General features: G+C 41.8%; 1 protein-coding gene across 1 annotated transcript; it reads left to right on the forward strand.

Annotated features, from left to right (window-relative positions):
- The first annotated feature begins 887 nt into the window (after positions 1–887).
- slc27a4 (solute carrier family 27 member 4) lies at positions 888–16135 on the forward strand. The gene is made up of 14 exons (XM_080476545.1): positions 888–1315; positions 3142–3303; positions 5471–5681; positions 5857–6040; positions 7894–8052; positions 9362–9431; positions 9605–9696; positions 10828–10937; positions 11094–11303; positions 11391–11517; positions 12309–12446; positions 12527–12691; positions 14566–14712; positions 15156–16135. Exons 2-14 carry the CDS (start codon positions 3143–3145, stop codon positions 15311–15313), a joined length of 1932 nt encoding a protein of 643 aa, XP_080332671.1. The 5' UTR covers positions 888–1315; position 3142; the 3' UTR covers positions 15314–16135.
- Positions 16136–20066: the final 3931 nt, after the last annotated feature.

Below are 20066 nucleotides of genomic sequence, written 5' to 3' on the forward strand. Positions count from 1 at the left end.
CTTCCCTGATAGCAGCGGGAGACTTTCTCAACCCTGATAATCTTTTGTTAAACCTGCTTGTCCTAAGTTTCGCCCGCCATTCAAGCAATAATGTCTCTGGCAATGTGTTATACGCACTTTAATCTATCGTGTGGAGGTCAACGTTCCCTTTCTTATCCTGAAAATTGTATCATAAACGGTTAATGTATATGTGCCAGATGCCTCCTTATGACATAAGAATTGTAGTATGAAACTTTAGTGTGATTTAAAAAATACATTTTAACTGCTGAGTCGGCTGTTTGAAAATGGATTTCCATACTTTCAAAAAAAAAAAAATTAAAATATGTAAGATATTAATTTAAATGGCACTTGAACGTCGATGTATGGGCTATATATCATGAACTTTCTGGATCTGGTGCGTTGTCTGTGCTCACTTGTAAGTAAAAGTTGGATTTCTATTTTGCAGATGCAACATCCCATCAAATCAGCCCCTCCTGTAAATAAAGCCACGAGCTGTTTGCTAACTAGATAGATTTTTCTTTTTATTTATTGCAGGTCCTTTCCTTGACTACCCTGATAAGATGACTCTAGCTATTGTTCGCCCCTCCTCGTCCTCTGCTCCAGGCCCCTTGTGTTGACAGAGGCGTGTTTAAAGATCATTTGAGGTTGAGCCCTGGTGAATGGAGGCGGTGAGGCGGACTCTCCGGCCAGAGGCAGGGCTCGTTTTTACGCCATCAGGCTCCGCGTCAGGCCTCGTCACTACCGGATAGAAAGCGCTGCGTGCTGCGCCGCATTTCCTCTCCGGTGCCGCAGACTCCCCCACCACCGGATGGGATGTGCAAGCAGCGCCCGCTCCCCATTGGTCCCGGCAGCCGTCCGTCTCGCGCTTATTCCTGATTCACTGATTTGACGCCGACGTGCCGTGGGCGGGCCCAACTAAGAAAATTATAAGGTCATTTGAATTACGCCTCGCTGCGAGCTGATCCGTCACAATGAAGCCGGGGCTGATATAAATGACCGTGACAATGAACGGATGATGATCGCCGGGTCCAAGTCGACGCACAGCGCCTGGTCATTGGGGAGCAGCAGCGGGTCGCCGTACTGACGACAGGAGGGGATCCCGGTGCGCGTCTACGTCCGTCTGTGAGCCTCTGTCAAGCAGCCGCAGCAGCAGCGGTGCTCGGTCGGTTAGCGGGGAGGAGAGGAGAGGAAGAGGAGAGGACAGGGGCGACCGGGCCAGCCGATAAGCCGATCAAGGTGGAATCGCACACGACGAGGTTCACGTTTGGGATTTTCTGCTCAGCTACATGCTGTGACGACGCGAAAGAGGTGCAAGGTATGTAAAACGCACTGAAATAATCATGATAAGGACGTGTTGGTTCCGGCTGGCCGTGCGCCCCCGCGCTCTTCAACTCGGCGGGTCGGTCAGATTTATTATTATTATTCCCGTTAGAAGAAATAACGGAGCCCAGGGACGACTCCCTTCCTCTAAACCGGGACACTTGGACGTTACTTTGATGTCACACGGCCCTCTGGCCATCGAAAGATGCATAATGTGCGCGTGGACAGCGTGCTCCTTCTGTCACACTGTCCGTCCGCTTCCTTTAAGCCGATGCGCGCAGTCCGCTGCGCATCCCGCTTCCCCCGGCGCGCCTGTTACCATGAAAACACGCATCAGGTTTTTGTCCCTCCGGTTGGCACCTGGTGGTGGTGGTGGTGGTGGTGGAGGTGGAGGAGGCCGCGTCTGAAGCGCACATGGCTCGATCAGTGTGGTGTAGTCTCACCACGATGGGCTGAGCCTCCCACCACAGATCTGCCATCGCCTTCTACCGCAATATGATGCTACGCGTCTTGGAGATTTCCGGGTTCAGCAGCAGCGCATGATGAAGCTCTTTTTTTTTTTTTTTCTCCCTTTCTTCTTCCGTCTCGCTGTCCTTTTCAATGCATCCATTCTCCTTGATATGTGACATACCCTCACTGCACCCTTCCCCAGCTGGCGCCAGTGTTGGATTAAAATCTCATCATTCGTTATTAAATTAGCACGACGGAGCTTCATCGGGAAGCCTGATGAACAGAGTTACAGCTATAGTGTTGCCCCTCCGATTGTTTTCACACAGCCTGATAAATATATTATAAGACATGCAGGCCGATCGTTTACTGTTTAGGGTCAGCTTTCTGGATACCTTGTGGCACGGAACACCGGTGTCAGCACATGCTGCCTTTTGATTTCGTTTGTATTTTGTTATTTTGTACTACAATTTACAAGACACTGAAGTGTTGGCACTCGCACATCTTAAAGTGCCACAATAATGCCCCCATTTATATGACATGGTTAACCAGAAGCCATGTTTTGTTGACCCTTACATGCTCCTTTCGTTGAACAAAACTTGTTTATTCCATCAAGAATCTATATTAGAAAAGAGCCATGGCTTAACTGAATGCAACCTCCAGTTTAGCTGTTACTTGTGAAGAGTTCTCCTCTTGACATCCAAAACTCTGCTGCATGCAAATTAACCTGATTGAGAATGTCCATCTGGTCCTTTTTTCATTCCGTTCAGGATAAAGTAAAATATTTTTGTTCAAACTTGTAAAGCTCTGAATGACTGGAAAGCTCTGGTTCATACTTTAAGTGATGCAGACTTATTGTAAGTCACATTTCTTTTAGATTTATGACTGCAGTGAGCTGGAACTAAAAAAAACCAAAAAAAAAACCCCAAATAAAACAGTAATACCATCTTTCATCCTGTTCTGCTCTCTTAAGTTGTCATGCAATGATTTTTTATTTTTTTTTTTTGTCACAATTACATTGCAGGATGAGACTATTTTCTTATACTTTTACTTTGTTACTCTTTCAAACGCGTCATTAGTAACATTACACAGGGTTCCTTCAGTATGAATCTTATCTATTTCTTTTTCATGAAGGTAAACGTTTGTCCCACGTTCACAGACTAATAGAGCTTAGCAGGATGTGGAAACAAAATTACAGCCGATAACTTTCTTGGTTCCTTGATAGATGCCGAGTCAAGATTTGTTCCTTTAACCACATGTAACCTTTCTCCCACTGAATTGGTGTTTATGCCTGAATGTTTGTGATTAGTAGTCGTGATCTGTAACCTTCAGGCATTTATCTGTATCTATCTGTGTGTGTGTGCATATTTGCAGGATGATGCGTCTAGCATGCTGCACAGCCCTGCTATTTGTGTTGAGACTGCTGGTGGGCCTGCCCTGGTACCAAGTTCTTCCGGCAATCCTGATCTTCTATCTGGGAAGTGGAGGATGGAGCTTTCTGCGTATCTTCGCCAAAACAGTTGGCAGAGACTTACAGTAAGCAATGAACAAAATGTTGTGTGTTATAATGCCAGGATGGCTTTGCATTATTTCAGTGTAAAGCACCTTAAACATGCCCAGGCTACAGGCGGTAAACGATAATAACAAAGGTGCAATTCAATAAATTCAACAAAAAAAAGAGAGAACAATCTCAAAACAATCAGTATATGTCAGAGCATGAGTTTCCTGTTTTATAATGGACACAGGAAGCATTGTTTTAAATCTTTAAAACCACAATTTCTCTGGTCATTATCCAACTGGCAATGATGTATGAAATTCGTACTCATAGGCAGAGATCACACAAAGCACATGCTGCACTTCTGCAATACTTTTTATTAAACTGCAAACAATATAAATCTTTTTCTATTCGCAAATTATTATCCAGTTCTGAAGTAGTCCTAAAGTAGTTTGTGAGGATTGTGGCACTGACAGTGAAATCTGTAGTCTCATGGTTCTGCCATGCATGTATTACTGCAGTGCTGTCATGGTTGTAGTGTTAAAAGGAAATAAATGATTTTAACGTTGCGGTACATTTTGAAGGATGCCGCAATAAAGTTTGAAACCATTTGTCAACGTCAGATCAAGTTTATTGGATCAATGATGTCTTCTCGGGCCAAAACAATAGAAAACATGTCGTTGTCCGAACTTTTTCAGGGGTTTTGCTCGTGCGTCAGGTGAAGAAATTGAACAATATGAGAGTAAACATGGTGACTGTGAGTCATTGACGAATGGTTATGGTGCCAAAGTTAATTATTAAAAACAGGTACCTGCTGAACACTCAGACAAACTACAGTCTGGGGGGGGGGGGGGGGGGGATATATAACAACTTTGGTCTGTATATCCTTTATACCTGATAAGAACTGTGTTGTAGGAGTGGCTCAGATGTTTGATTTACACATACAGCTGAAGTCTTATCACAACTGCGGAATTGCAAATGTGCGTGTAAACTTAGCTACATCCCTGACGCTTTTCAGTAAACCTGGTTTGACGCAACGCGCTTGCACCAAACTAGATATTCCTGTTCCAAAACCCACCACCGAAAATTCCTACACAAAGAAAACTGGAGGGGAAGGGGTTTCACGGGGAATTCTTTGGCTGTTAAACCTAATACCAATATTTGCAGTTGGAAGCTGTTGTGCATTGATTCACTTGTTTCCCATCAGCACTTCAGAAACGACAAAGGATTTTGTGGAAATGGGCCCATTAAGAAATCTTCAGGTGCTTTCTGTAAACTCTTGAGTTGAAAATCGGCAAGATCAGGGCTCTGTAATCCTTAAACTTCATGACTTTACCTCGTGTACTTGAATAAATTCCAGCCTACACATTCTTACAGGGCAAATTTGGAAGGTGTAACAGCATTTGCGCAAGCTAGAATCTGTCATTGTTGTGAGTCATGAAAGCGAATAAAGAAACCATAAATCTGAGGATTTAATAATCATCTCTGTGCACAATAGGTCAGTATTATTAAAAAGAAAAAAATGCTTCAAGAGATTCATATATTGTGAAGAGTTTTTTGCTGATCTTAAATTGCAGAAAAAAACTTCATAGTCAACAAACATGAAAAGGTCTGAATCGCCTGTGTGGGAAAGGTTATGGCTATGCAGATAAACACGACACTAAAACTTTGGCAGTGCTAAAGCATGTTATCACTGCCATAAAAGAAACATGACGCACTATGGCTTCCTGCTTTTCATCATGTTTCTGTAATTATTTACTACTCTAGAAAATGACTGCTATCTCTACTTTTGGACCATAAATGTAGAATAATGAGAGTTAGTATACAGAAAGTATTGTAATATTTCATGTCTGGTGTTATTCTTTTCAGAATACAGTTAATAAAGTACCTTAATTTGGAATTTACTAAATGTAGTTAAGCTTCACACAAGCTACAACTCATTATTATAGCTTATTCTATTATCATTCATGAGTATTTTGTGACCCTGTGGGTGTTAATTGGAGCACGTTTCTATATTTAGAAACTGAAGCCCCATCGTAAGTTACATTATTGTTTTGTGGTTACACACTATGACCTCGGATAATCATCTTATCCGGTGACGTGAATGATCTCATAACTTTGCAGCGATTCTTAGAGTTCTCTTAGTTGGCCTTTTAATTATTTAAAACATTTTTATAATCATATGTTTTTGGGTTTCTGCTCTCTCAGTGCAGCGAGCGTTCTGTTGAAAGTGAAGATGAACGTCCGACGGCACCTCGGGCAGAAGAACACCATTCCCAAGATATTTGCTGAAACGGTGCAGCGTCACGGCGACAAAACGGCGCTCATCTTTGAAGGGACGGGAGAGAGGTGGACTTTCCGGCAGCTGGATGAATACTCCAACAAAGTCGCCAACCTGCTGTTGGAGCGCGGCTTCAGGGTATGTTTACCAATCACAACTTGACACATAGAGTGAGAGATAAATATCACTGATTTCTTTTTTTTTCAACACTAATCAAAGCATTCAGAATGAGAAATGATATCTCATTCCCATTTTTCGGAGAGAAACAATCTCTCTGTCTGACACCACGTCTTTCTCTGTGTTCTTTCTTAAGGAGGGTGATGTGGTGGCTCTATTTATGGAGAACAGGTCCCAGTACGTCGGCCTCTGGTTGGGGATGGCCAAGATCGGAGTCGAAGCTGCTCTGATCAACTTCAACCTGAGACTGGAGGCCTTAGTGCACTGCGTCACCATCTCCAATGCCAAAGCGGTGATCTTTGGTTCGGAGCTCACTGATGGTAAGAGCGTGGAGGATGGAGGAGGGTTGCGCACTGTTAAAGTGAGACGAGCATCAGCTTATGCTGATGTCTGTTGTTCTACTCTTCCTGTAATGTGAGTGGTGTGGGGAGAAAGCAACAAAGGTCATAAAAGATAAATGGCTTTTGAAGGAGGTGTCTTCTCAATATCGGACGGCCGAGCCTTAAACGGCAGACGAATGGAAAGACGTAACGAAGAGAGATGAAAAATGACGGTGTCACCAAAGTGCAGCGTTCAAGGTCCGTGCTTGACGGAGACGAGCACCGCTTGATAAGCGATACACTTGACTGATAAAAGGCCCAAAATGGGAAATGCAGATACAGATATAAAGTACAATAGTCAACTGCTGGTTATGCTACGCTAACCAAATGCTCCACAAACAAATTCCACATACTATTTGTGATTTCAAGTTTTAGGTTTAACCACTTTTAAACCCAACAGATCATTTCCAGCCACACCTAGAAAGTACTAAAGTCACAAATTAGCCTCAAGTAAATGTTTTTGGACAATCTCCTGGACTGGACCATATTATAAAAAGTCACATTTTTATGAAGCTCTTATTAGTTCCACAGTAACATTTCTGAAATGGAACCAAAAGATGCAAAAAGACATTTTATCAACATGCTAAGTGATATCATAGTGATAATAAGTGATATAATGCTGTGGGAAATCTGGTTGAAAGAGATTGTTGCATTTTTATTGAATTATTTTTATTAGAATAAATGCAACAGGAAATCTTCCTTTGCCAGACGAATGTCCTCAGAGCGCTGGCAGTCTGCAATGTCCACGTTTTCACAAACTCACCTTCACATTATGGATTTGATCCTTGTGTAACTTTGCTTGTAGAAGCTTTATAGATAGATAGATAGGTAGGTAGATAGATAGATAGGTAGGTAGATAGATAGATAGGTAGCTTCATAGATAAGATAGTAGCATTGAATTTTGTTGCTCCAGTTGGCTGCCTAGTCTAGAGCTGATCTTAGTGTTGTGTTCCATCTGCTGATTTCACTAAAGCAGTAGCCACGTTTTTCGTTTACTTAAAAAAAAAAAAAAAAAAAGATTCCTGCCTTTGTCATTTTTTAGATTTTGCTAAATAATTGGCTGGATTTGTCCCTCTGCTTGGCTGGTCTCATGTTTGACACCTCTGGCTTTGTGGATGTTTGTTCATGTTTTGCAGCTCAGAAAGCTTCCAAACTCTAGAAGCTGAAACAGACGCACGCTCAGAATGTTTCACAGCAATTGTCGAGTGCACGGACGTTACTTATATTTGAGGAGCCCAGTGCACTTAACCGACATAACGGATCCATTTCATTCTCTTCATGGCCTTGTTCTGGGTCCCTGCCCACTGAAAAGCCCTGAGCACAACGGCAATAAAGAGCCAACAAGTTTTGAGCCGTTCACTCTGGGATTGATGGCGCAGTCAATTCCAGTGGATTGAATGTTGCAGTCAGTGGATCCCAAACCTGTCGTCTGCTTTGTGCTTTTAAGTAATCAGAAAAACTCAGCCTTTTTTGCCATGGAGAAACCCACAATCATAGCGGTAGTCTATTGTAAGAAAACTATATGAGGCCGTTTCAGCTTCATTTGCATTTCTCACTGTTACATGTAATAGGTTTGTGTCTTTTCTGGTTACACTGATTCTTTAAATCACCATGTCAATAATATCTGCCTGCATTTTAACCTTTCTGACCCGGTTTAGTACTCCTGAAAATCTATTTTGTCATTGTTTTCGATTCCATTTGGCCACTCATCTGAGTTTTGTGATGTGCCCTCTTCCCACAAAACACTGTGAAATCAACTGAATCCACTTTAATGTGTTGATCATCACTTGCAGCCGTGTCGGAGGTCCACAGTTCGATGAGGAAGGCCGTGCAGATGCTTTGCTCTGGAGACTGGGACCCCAAACGAGTTCCACAGGGAACAGAGTGCCTCGAGCCGCTGCTGGCTAATGCCCCTTCCCATCTGCCCCGCCGGCCGCAACGCTGCTTCACAGGTGAAAATGACCTCCCTGATAACCAGGAAGTTACAGTGCACATGCCGTCTCACACTCATATTGTCTGTTGATTTCAATTTCACTCTTCATTGCAGCATTCCCTTGGGATCTTAAAAAGTCTTAAAAGTATTGAATTTACAAATCTGCATTTAATACCTCAAAGTTTTCTAAAGGTATTAAATTTGATATTGTAGCTCTTAAGTTTTGCTTCCATATTTCTTTTCGCTGTATTGTGTTTGACGACTTTGGCACGGCATGGGCATTAAATTCTGTTCAAAGTAGTCTTTTTAAAAGGTCTTAAAAAGTCTTGAATTTAACTTGTAGAAGTTGATTATTTACTGGTAAGATTGAGGTGTTAAATAGCATTTCGAAGCCATTACTGCCGAACAGTCACAATAGAATGAACGTGGATGCTTCTCTAAGGCAGCGCGTTTACAGTTTGACTAAATGAAGAACAAATTATAAGAACAGTTTCAATGATTTTATTATATATATATTGCCTGTAAAGGCTTAAAAATATTCCGAGCAAACAATACTCCCATAACTGAAATACAAGGGTGATTTAGGGAACTGACACTCACTGGGTCTTAGCTTGAGGGTGATATGAAACCATTTTCTTCCTCACTATGTAAACTGTTGCAATTGCTCACTGATGGCTTATTGCTCAAAACCAAATTGTTTCTGGTGGCTTGAGCGGTTTCAATCGAAATGCCTCAGGCTCAGATCAGTTACGATATTTTCTTTGGACTTGAAATGACCGTTAACTTTAGCAGTCTTCGTAAGAATGAGCCAATATATTCTGTATGTCTATACACAGAGATCATTCACTTGTGGAAAACGTGTCACTAAATGTTTTAAAGTAGTTATTTTTACTACCGTAATCCCCTTCTCTAACTGCATATCATAGCCTTAAAGCACTGCATAGTCTTTCTATTGAGCAGTGTTTTGGGGCTTATAAAGGGAAAAAAAATGGAAATAGATTTGACCTAAGTGCCTCGTTTTTTTGTTCTGGTTAAAAACGCATTCTGCTGTACTCGGCCTTAATCCAGATTACTCAAAATGATCTGATATTCTTAGCTGTGAAAACGTCTGTAATTAAGGAGCCAAGCTAAGTGTAGCTAATCATATCTGAGCGTTAAGTTTCTGTTTGTTTGGAAAACATGCTGTTGGAATGGTGGACGTAAAACATGGTTCATCTTAACATGTGAAGCACATTTAGCTGTCGATCTGTGTTTCTCACTCTCTCTCTCTCTCTCTCTCTCTCTCTCTCTCTCTCTCTCTCTCTCTCTCTCTCTCTCGCCTGTTTCAGATCGCCTGTTCTACATCTACACGTCGGGAACCACTGGGATGCCTAAAGCTGCTATTGTTGTGCACAGCAGGTATGAAGGAGGCATGCAGCTCGCGACAGGATCTGCTGCTGCTCTTGTTGATCCATGAAGCTCTCGTGTGTTATACAAATAGTGTTTTGGAGATTTACATCAAACTGTTTCTTTTTTGTTTCTTGTTTAATCATCTTATATGTTTCCCTGACCCACCCCACCTTGTCTTTCAGGTACTACCGCATGGCAGCTTTAGTCTATTATGGGTTTAGGATGACACCGGATGATGTCTTGTATGACTGCCTTCCACTCTACCACTCTGCAGGTGTGTGTGGCTGTTTGCTTTGTTTTCTTTCATGCAGGTTTGATCAGTTTGAAGCCTCTTTGGAGATTATTGACAAGTAGATAATAAACATGGTGAATATACTGATAAATGAATTGGGTTTCTTCCATGTTGTGATTGATTATTTCACAGAAAATTATCAAACCGAACACCATGGGATTCACCAAAATAAAGCTTAAGAAACCACATTAAACAGAGGCAATTTTAAAGGGGTCCTAATATGCAAAATTCAATTTCTAATGGTTTTCCAACAGTATGATGTGTCCCCATACCTGGGAATGACACCCCAGAAGTGAGGAAAGTCTGTCATCTCTCTCCCTGGCTTGTTTCATTTAAAAAAAATGTTTGCTCCCACAAGCCAATCACAAATCAAACCCTATGTAGTGTCATTGGGGATTTAGCCAATCCCAATCATGGTAGGCCCTCCCTTTGACCCTGCCACAATTATGCAGCTCTGCTCGAGCACATGGCATCACAAGAGGAAATACTTCCTCTTCCCAAGATGGGCATGTGTGGGCGGAGACAGTCCAGCCCACACGCAGCTCACACAGTCACAGCAGATTCTGAATGCAGCTCATATGGTCCAATATTGGGTGAAAATCAAGGAAAAGCTGGATTTGGGGCAATAAACTTTGAATAGAACGTTATTAGATCAACAAAACCCATGTGAAAGTGTTGAAAAGCTGTATAATATGACCCCTTTTAAAATAGCAACATGCCTTTTGATATGTTTTCATCTTGGATGTCCTATTTATTCACCAGCAAGGTGTGAATATATAGCTCTACATTTCACTCTACCAGTATGCAAAATATACTGGACATGAGACGTTAAATTCAAATTGTTTGTGTGAGGTTGGACTGAGCGATTCACTCATGTTCCCACCACAAGCAAACCCACTCCAGAAAGTGAGCGCAACCAAACAAAGGCCAGCACTCTTTCTATGTGTCAAGTCCACTCATACATATTGATTGATTTAGATCAACATAGAGTCCATACTTATTAAAAACAGTCTGTGCCATACTGATTACATCACAAAGCGTGACACTTTCTGATAGATATTATGTACATTTTGTAAAGACCACAAGAACCTTCATATTCTTCTTTGTTTACAGGAAACATTGTGGGGGTGGGCCAGTGTATTATACACGGCATGACTGTTGTGATCCGAAAGAAGTTCTCTGCCTCCCGTTTCTGGGATGACTGTGTCAAATACAACTGTACGGTAAGTGTATTTTAACATGTTTTTCTGCCACCGACTTGCCTTAGTGCAAGACATACTATAACCTCAGCGTTGAACAGACTGATCGTAATGGTGTGATAGAGAGATATTCAAGATAAAATGTTTAGCTCCATTGTTTTTCTCGCTGCCATCCTTCAGATTGTGCAGTACATCGGTGAGATCTGCCGCTATTTGCTGAACCAGCCACTTCGAGACACGGAGAAACAGCACCGGGTGCGCATGGCGCTGGGCAACGGGCTCCGCCAGTCCATATGGGAAGAGTTCATGAACCGCTTCAACATCCCCCAGATTGCAGAGTTTTATGGAGCCACTGAGTGCAACTGCAGTCTGGGCAACTTTGATAACAAGGTGAAAACATGCAGTAAAGATAAAGTTGCTTTGATTGCACTTTCTCACAATTACATGTAGGTTGCTGACGTGCTCTGCTTCCTTCAGATTGGAGCGTGTGGTTTCAACAGTCAGATTCTACCGTTCATCTACCCCATCAGACTGGTGAGGGTGGACGAAGAGACCATGGAGCTTATTCGGGGACCTGATGGCGTTTGCATTCCTTGTAAACCCGGTGGGTTTTCCGTATGCATGTATTTAACACTAATTTTAAAGGAGTCATATTATACAGCCTTTCAACACTCTCGCATGGGTCTCGCTGGTCCAAAAACATTGTATTCAAAGTTTGTTGCCCCAAATCCAGCTTTTCCCCTGATTTTCATCCATTTGAATATTGGATCATAGGAGCTGCATTCAGAATCTGCTGTGTCTGTGGGAGCTGGACTGGCTCTGCCCACACACAGGCCCATCTTGGGAAAAGGAGAAAGCGCTTCCTCTCAGGGGCCATGTGCCAGAATGGAGCTGCCTAATTGTGGGAGGGTCAAAGGGAGGGATTATCTTGATTAAGATTGGCCAAACCCCCGATGACACGATATGGGGTCTGATTCGCTTGTTGGAGCAACACACTTTTTAAAAAAGGAAACTAGCCAGGGAGACTTCTGAGGCATCATTTCCAGGTATGGGGATGCATATTACTGTTAGGAAACTATTAGAAAGGGAATTTTGCAAAATATAATCCATTTAAAGTTTGCATACTAAACCTGCTCACACAGTGGAGGTTGTTTTAAAAATGTAAGCACAACACACAGCAGATGTGTCTGTTTGGAAGTTGACAAACAAAAGCGTAATATAATGTTAGTTTTCGTTGCGCTAATTCAAGAGATCCTAAAATATGAATATTGTCAATTTGTTATAATCGGTAGATCAGTATTATACCACAATAGCATGTTTGTAAGAAGTTGAAAGGCACTTCAGTAATGTCTGAAACCTTTTGGAGCAAAATGTCAACCCTCTCTCTTCCTCTAGGCGAGCCTGGGCAGCTCGTTGGCAGGATTATTCAGAACGACCCTCTGAGAAGGTTTGATGGTTATGTGAACCAAACGGCAACGAGCAAGAAGATCGCACACAGTGTGTTCAAGAAGGGAGACAGTGCCTATCTCTCCGGTTAGAGTTACTCACTCACACATCATTTTACTGTAATTCATTTTGTCCAGTTGAGTATAGTAACGACGGTCTCTCACCAGGCGACGTGCTGATCATGGATAAGTACGGCCACATGTACTTCAAGGACCGAACAGGAGACACTTTCCGCTGGAAAGGAGAAAATGTCTCAACAACCGAGGTTGAAGGAACTCTCAGCAGGCTGCTGGACATGAAGGATGTGGTTGTGTATGGAGTGGAAGTGCCAGGTACCGTTTCTCTTTTCACATATTTGACTAAATGGAACAAAATATTTTTGCATTTGGGTTTTTAAAAAATGTCCTCATTTCACGAGAAGCCGTGCATGTTGGATCACTTTCTCTCTTTTACCTGGTTTTATGTTGGGAAGTGACTTTTTGTTATACCAGATATGAGCAACTCTGATCATTGTGAGCACCATAAAGCTCTTTTCTTCACCGCCGATTAGACAAATGACCCGAGCACAAGAATATACCAGATATTTGGCCACAATTTCAACAGACAGAACCCTCTTATATCAACAAGCATCGATATTTACCCTTTAATGTCATTAAATTGACCTTCCTCTTCATATCACTTGTGAAACTAAATTAATAAATGAAGGTGGGACCTCCAGCCTCTGTCTCTTCTACACTGTTACTGTGTCAGTTAGGTCCAAACAACTTTTAAAAGCTGAGAACGTGGATGACTCGGCTCATTGTGCTTTGAATCATTTTATTGGTCTGAATGTAAGATAAGATGCGATAAAACCACCTTTACATGGCTCATATTTGGAAAAAGGTTTTTAGAGGTCAAAACTTGTTTTCATAATGGCACATGGCTTTAACTTTCTAAAATACATATATTAAAAACGACAGTTTTTCACATTTTTGACTAATGAAACTCACAATTTTTCAGATGTCGTCTTGTTTAAACAGTTTTATATAAATTCTGCCATTTCTTCAGACCTTTCCTCGCACAAATCTCCTGCCTTGCTGGTTTCACTGGAGCTATCGTCGCTCTCCTGCTCTGCTTCTGTCAGCCCTCCCCTACACTGTGTTTTATCCTCACTGCCATCCAACGCATTGGAGATGCAACCTTTTAAAGCCTTTGAGCGGCTTGTTAACAACTATGTCCGGCACCTGCAGCTCCCCTTTCATCCTCTCGCTATGATCACTAAATTGCTGTTCATTTCTCGTACCTGACATTTGACTGGCTCAGCCAGGCAGTGGTGAAAATAAACAAATTTAAGTGCACTTTACATTCTAAAATCTCAAAGTGCTACAACAATAAACTGATAAACAAGATTAAAAATGAATGCAAACTCATGAAAAATGCATACAGGGATCACATCCATGTTCTGCTTGTTTCTGAGACTTTTTTGTTGCTATTTATATAAGGAACTTATGCAGAACATTACTTTAAAAATAAGGGGGAAAAGTCATGTTACAATCTTGTGTTGGTTTCTTTTGGTGGCTTTAAATGTATACATATCAATTTTAGACTTATGAGAACACCTCGCAGATAGATAGACAGATAGCATACATTTCATAACACTAGATACTGCAGTATGTAGATGGAAAATAAAAATACTGGACTGATGGTTGCCAAGAACTGTGCCGTGTTGAAAGCTATCGTTGTTACAGCTGTGATGTCTCGACTCATCCTTGACCTGGTGTGTGTGTTGAATCATTTTAAGTTGTCATTACTAATAAAGCAGAGCTGCAATTTTGGCTTCAGTGTTTCAAAAGACAAATGACATGACGGCACTTTCCAGTGGGTCTGAATAGATCAGGTGTGTTTATTGATTTCCAAAAGGAAGGAAGTAGATTAGTTGATGCTCAGCGCTGTGTCGGAAAAAAGATGAGTCAAACGGGTCACAGCTGACAACATATGACAGATACAGTGACACAACATCAAATACAGTCTCCATAGAAGGCGTTGATATCACACAGTGACCTGCTGGGCAAATAAAATAATACAATGAATCCATTTGGTATGAAAGTGAAGCTTATTCTTTAAATATATGAGACAACAGCTTTGGCCTCAGTGCTCCAACACAACTGTGCTTAAACCTCTTAGTTACCCCTAATAAACGCTCTGTGTGCTGATTCTGTGTGCTCAGGAGCCGAGGGGAAAGCTGGAATGGCCGCCATTGCTGATCCGTCTCACTCCTCTGACCTGGAGAAGCTTGTGAAGGATATGGAAAAGGCCCTTCCTCCATACGCCCGACCTGTCTTCCTCCGCTTCCTTCCAGAGGTCAACAAAACGGGTACAAAGCTCTTTTCGTCTTTCAGTGCTGAATTCTGCGATAATAGCAGAGTGGTTTAACTACTAAAAACTATTTAATCTCCGGGAAGAGTTGGAATGCGGCTTTCCTCTGAAATGAAGCTGATTTCATTCAAGCTATTGAAACCACTCATGCAAATTACAGCCGTTTTATTTCATCTTCCTGAGTTTTGTTCCTCCACAATCCAACAGAGTCGCTTCAAACTCTTTTGTTTAAAAGCTGGAATGAGGTTGTTGTTTTTTTTTTTTAATTCTAGAATAATAAAAGCAATAAACATCCTTTGCATGAGTTGGCTTGATTAAAGTTTTGTCCCATAGATTCAAACAAATCAATTTAAGCCTAGCAGCTCGTGTTATTGATGAAGCCAATAGAACAGCATGTGAGAACAGCCATCATTTATATTTGTTGTTTTTCTTTGTCCCCAGGAACCTTTAAGTTCCAGAAAACGGAGTTGCGCCGGGAAGGCTTTGACCCCACTGCAGTGTCGGACAGACTGTTCTTCATGGACTCCAGCAGAGGGCGCTATGTGCAACTCAACGAGGAGCTTTACCGCTCCATCCTGACAGGGAAACACAAGTTGTGATGAGCAGGACGACCGCAACATCTAAACATGTACACATAAGCGCGCGCGCACACACACACACACGTACGATTACAGATAAAAGAAGACAATATTGTGTGACCTGGATAGCAGAAGATGTTTGCCCCAACACACACAGACACATATACAAAGTAATAGCCATACACTTGCAAAGATCAACAAAATTCTGTCAGCAGGCATTGTATTCCAAAAAACACTCCGCAAAAGTCCTAAAAACAGACTAGTGCACGCCACACTCAGAAACACACAGCGTAACACTCCCATCGACCCATTCTGAACGCTCCCCAGCAGCTTCTCTCGCTACCTCAGCAAACACAGGGAGAAGCACAAGCCCGGTAATCAGGTCTATTTGATAACTTGAAAACTTTAAAAACCCACCGTCACGTCCACACATTCCCTGTTCACGCAGCTCTAAGACAACCCCGTTCTCATTACAATGAGGAGTTCGAGGCCGCCCGACCTCCAAAAATGCAAAAACTTGAAACTCCAGGAAGAATAACTGAGAGGACGTTGTTGAAGAAAGTGCTACTCAGTGCATCACGTGTGTTGGGACGACAGAGGAACCCACGTGGACCTAAACTCTCGCCTCTGTACCCGGTTATGTTGATGAGATTAATGAAACACTGACGTCTCTGCAGAATCCACTGAACCTGCACAATCGGCCAGAAGTGGCAAACCTGTGAGACGGTGACGCCCGTCGTCTTTCTGAGGTTAAATTTCTAAATGTGTCTCCTTGAATCCGTGTCCAAGTCTTTTTGCTCGACGGAAAACGCGGAATGAAGTCTGCCGGGATTTTTGAAAGGGAAAAAAAAACAAAAACATAAGAATGTGAGGAAAAAGCTTTTGAAGTCTTAAAACACAAAAGCCAATTTGGACTAATGGTTGAAGCTGAAGGGTTTTAAAGTGCAATAAGGCTCCACTGTTTGCAGTGCAATAGTCTGTCACTTCACGTTAAAAGAGCTTTGAGTTTAAATTGATTTGCGTCACACCAAATATATTTAATTTTTAATATTTACTTATTTACAGAAATGTGGACGTTTTTAATTCATGTATTTTTTATTTTATTTTTTTTTTTATGTTTTTCTGCTTTAATTGTATCCAAATCCATGTTTTATTTGTTTTTGGAGACCTTCAAAATGAAATGCGTTTGATTCTCTCAGCTGCTGAAACTCACAGTGTTGTAAATCTGACCGGTTCATCCCTGGGCTGACTGCATCGGGCTGTTTAGATGACCTGGACTTGTTCACGTACTGAGCTGGTTGACAGTATGTTTGTGTGGCCACATTGTGCAGGACTTTGTCCACAAAGTTTGACTTGGCTCAGCTTTGATTCTGTGCATTTTCTTCTAAAGCATATGGAGGACAACGTCTTGACTGAAGAGAGAGAGAGGGAGAGGGGGAAAAAACTGCACCAAATCGGCTGATCAGCGAGGACTCGTGTCACTATTAGTTAAATGGTGCTAAAGAGGGCTGAACAATCCAAAGATTTCAAGGCGGGGGGAACAGATGGAGAAAAGTAGAAGGGACGAGATGCTTTGTAATGTTTGCAGTAGCTGTCATCGGAGGTTGTAGCAGCATGAATGGGCATCATCTACCACAAGCAGAGCACTGTGCCTTACTGCGAGTTCACCTCCCAGATTCACAGGCCCGGGCCCACACAGAGGATCTCACTGCTCTCCTGATGTGGGACCGCTTTCACTCACTCATTCAGCTTCTAGTTTCTGATGTCGCCCGTCTGTCTTCTCCTTTCTGAGTCATAATAAGCTCACAAAGCTTTCCCCCAGATGATGACTAATAAGCTTCTGAGATCAAAACCACATGCTTTGAATTAACTGCTTCACCCTGCCAGGTGCAGGAGGAGTGGTTTGTTCAGTGAGTAGGAGTCCAAAATGTCCAATGCTGCTGTCCCAGCATTTCCTTTATTTCCCTTTCTTCTGGTCTTGATTCAGTTTAAATTGTCCCCTTAATTTGTTCACTCGGGTTGTCTTGGCGATCTAGTTGGCCTAAGTTAAGTTCCCATTTGCTAAGCACTTTTACTTTAAGCCTTTCTGCATTTCGGCCGACCTGTCCGACCTGTCCCATCATCCATTTCTTCCTCCTGACGGTGGTGCATATTCCTTTTGAGCAGCTGACCCCTGTTTGATGGTGGCTGTTTCCATCAGTTCTCTGCTCTGTCTGTATCACTGATCAGTAGCAGAGTACATCCCATGTTTAATAATTGCAGTTCAGTAAAGGTTTCCTTTAGATGATTCCAGTGTTTCCACATGTTTGCGTTGTGTGTTGGATGTTGGTGGCGAGTCGGTGTGGAGTCCAGTCTGACTGTTTGTTTTTTTAGTCGTTGGTTGCAGAGTGTCTGTCACTAGTGTCCACTGCTAGTTTTCACCTGATGCTTCTACACCAGAGCAGAGGAGGGAACCTGCGGTCCTGGAAGGCCACTGTCCTTCATGATAACAAGCCACTATTGAATTAGTGATGCATTAAAACATGGCAGGACTCTGGCCCTTCAGGAATGTCCACCTCTAGTGGTTGGAGATGATATTACAAGACTAAAAAAATGCCAGAGAGGGGCCTGGTTGGTTTTCTTGTTCTTCCTCAGTTGACTTTGAAATGATGTCCTCACATTTCCTGTTGTATTTTATGTTGATTTCATCACTTCAAACAAAAAAATCAGCCTCATCAAGCCTGCTATCATTACCATAGCACCATCTACACTCAAACCTTTCTCAGACAACCTGTTGTGTGTAGTATTCGTTATCCTGTGATGTTTGGGGGGGGTTTTTTCACATGGTGACCGACCACAGATGAAGTTCACCTACAGTACACTGAGGCAGGCTGCTGCCAACGGTGACTGGAACGAGGCATTTTAAAGTCTGGCTATAGTGTAGAAGAGTTGTTATTCATGTCATTATTGTGGCGACGCTTTGGCCACAGACCGCTTTTAAATATCCAGCTTTTCCTAGTTTTTACATTGCACTGACGGGCACAGTTTGACCTTGACGGCAGCGACCAACAAAGTTGTTCTCACCTGTGATTTATTTCCCAATTTTTGAGGAGGAAAAAAAAAAAAAAAAAAAGACCAACACAGCCATTCGATTTGACATGAGATTTGTTCCTGCTTTTTCTGTCTTTCCCTTTCTCTCACTTGTATTTATTCTTTAATGATGAGTGTGAAATGTTCTCATGAACGTCTGAAGAAGAAACCGAGGGACTAATGGCGGTGATGTTGTAAAGTGTGATATGTCTGCGCTGAGAACACGGTTCGGCTGTTATGATGCTTCTGACTGAAGGTTGCATTCGTCAACCCTGAGCACCGGTGGAGGGGGGGTGGCGAGGGGCGGGGGGTGGGGGAGTGAATCAACAGCTCCATAACAGAGCACTCTGAGGAAGATGTTTAAATTTGCTTTTTTATTTTTAATAAGTTTAAATTATTATTTTTTTGAACTGTTAATTATACATTGATTGGTTTACTTCTATGTGTGTTTGATTTTGTTTTTCTTTGTGTGAAATTTTGTGAATTTGGTATATAAAAAAAAGACGGAATTCAGCACCAACAAAAACAATCAAAGCTCTTTTTTTGTTTGTTTTTTGAAGGCACTAGGAGCCAGTCAGAGATCAGCTTTTTTTTTTTTTTTAGAAGAAGAACAAATAAAGACATTTACAGCCACAGACCACCTATTATTTCATTAAATAAAAATCAGATGACTAAACTCAATTTTACTGATAAAAAGCAAAATGTTGAACCAAGGCTGTCAAGTGTGGCCAAAACTGCCCTGGATCGGGTTACATTTTCAAAGTTGATGGAACAAATTGGAGTTGTTCATATTTAAAGGTTATGCGATGCAGTTGAGTAATCTAAACCCCTGTTTTTGATTACTCTTTAATGTTGGCAGGCACATTTAATTTAATGGAAAAGAAAAGCGTGTTGAGACTCTTTCAGATGAATTAACTGATAATATCAGATTCATTGCTTCTTGGTATGTACTTGGAGTTGGTGTATTAATTCGGTTAAACGTTGCGGAAAACATGCGGAAGTGTAAAGTGTGTGTGTAAAGCACCTTCTGATATCACATGATAGTGAGTCACAATAATCCGATTGCTAAAGATTCTGATCCATTTCTCTCTTCTGTCTTTTTTCCCCCCTCATTACTATGATCAGCAGTCGTCACTCAACTTTTTGCACTTTTAGTTTGTCAGTTTCCCTGTCATGGCTCCTAAATGTCTGCCTATTTGTAAGATTGTTGTTTTTTTTTTAAAGTTATTTATATTTTTCAGTATCACTGCACAGGCAGCGGCTTTCGGCCTGTGCAGAGTGTGTATCGGAGGATCTGTGAGGTGTGCTGAGTGTGTGAGACACACACACACACTGATGTCCTCTTGTCCACCGAAGGCTCGTTGTATACATGATGTATTTAGGTAAAAGCAGTGCTGCAAATGGAAAATCATTAATAAAATAAAAAAAAATTTAAAAATATTTAAATTGTTCACAAGGACTGTGACTGTGAACCTTTTTGTCTTGAATAAGTCAAATCTAAATGGTCACTTTAGATTTACATTGCAGCTGTTTGCTCAGGAAAGGCATATCATTGAACCCCCCCAGCTTAATCTTACTCTTTGCCCCCCTTTAAAGCTCTCTACCGCCCCCTAGGTTAAATCTGCCCCACTCTTTGAAAACTGCTGGTCTGACTTAGTTTTTTTTTTTTTTTTTTATATAAAAAGCAGCCAATGTTAAGCTAAAC

Source organism: Lipophrys pholis (assembly GCF_963383615.2).
Source record: "Lipophrys pholis genome assembly, chromosome: 12".
Lineage (NCBI taxonomy): Eukaryota > Metazoa > Chordata > Actinopteri > Blenniiformes > Blenniidae > Lipophrys > Lipophrys pholis.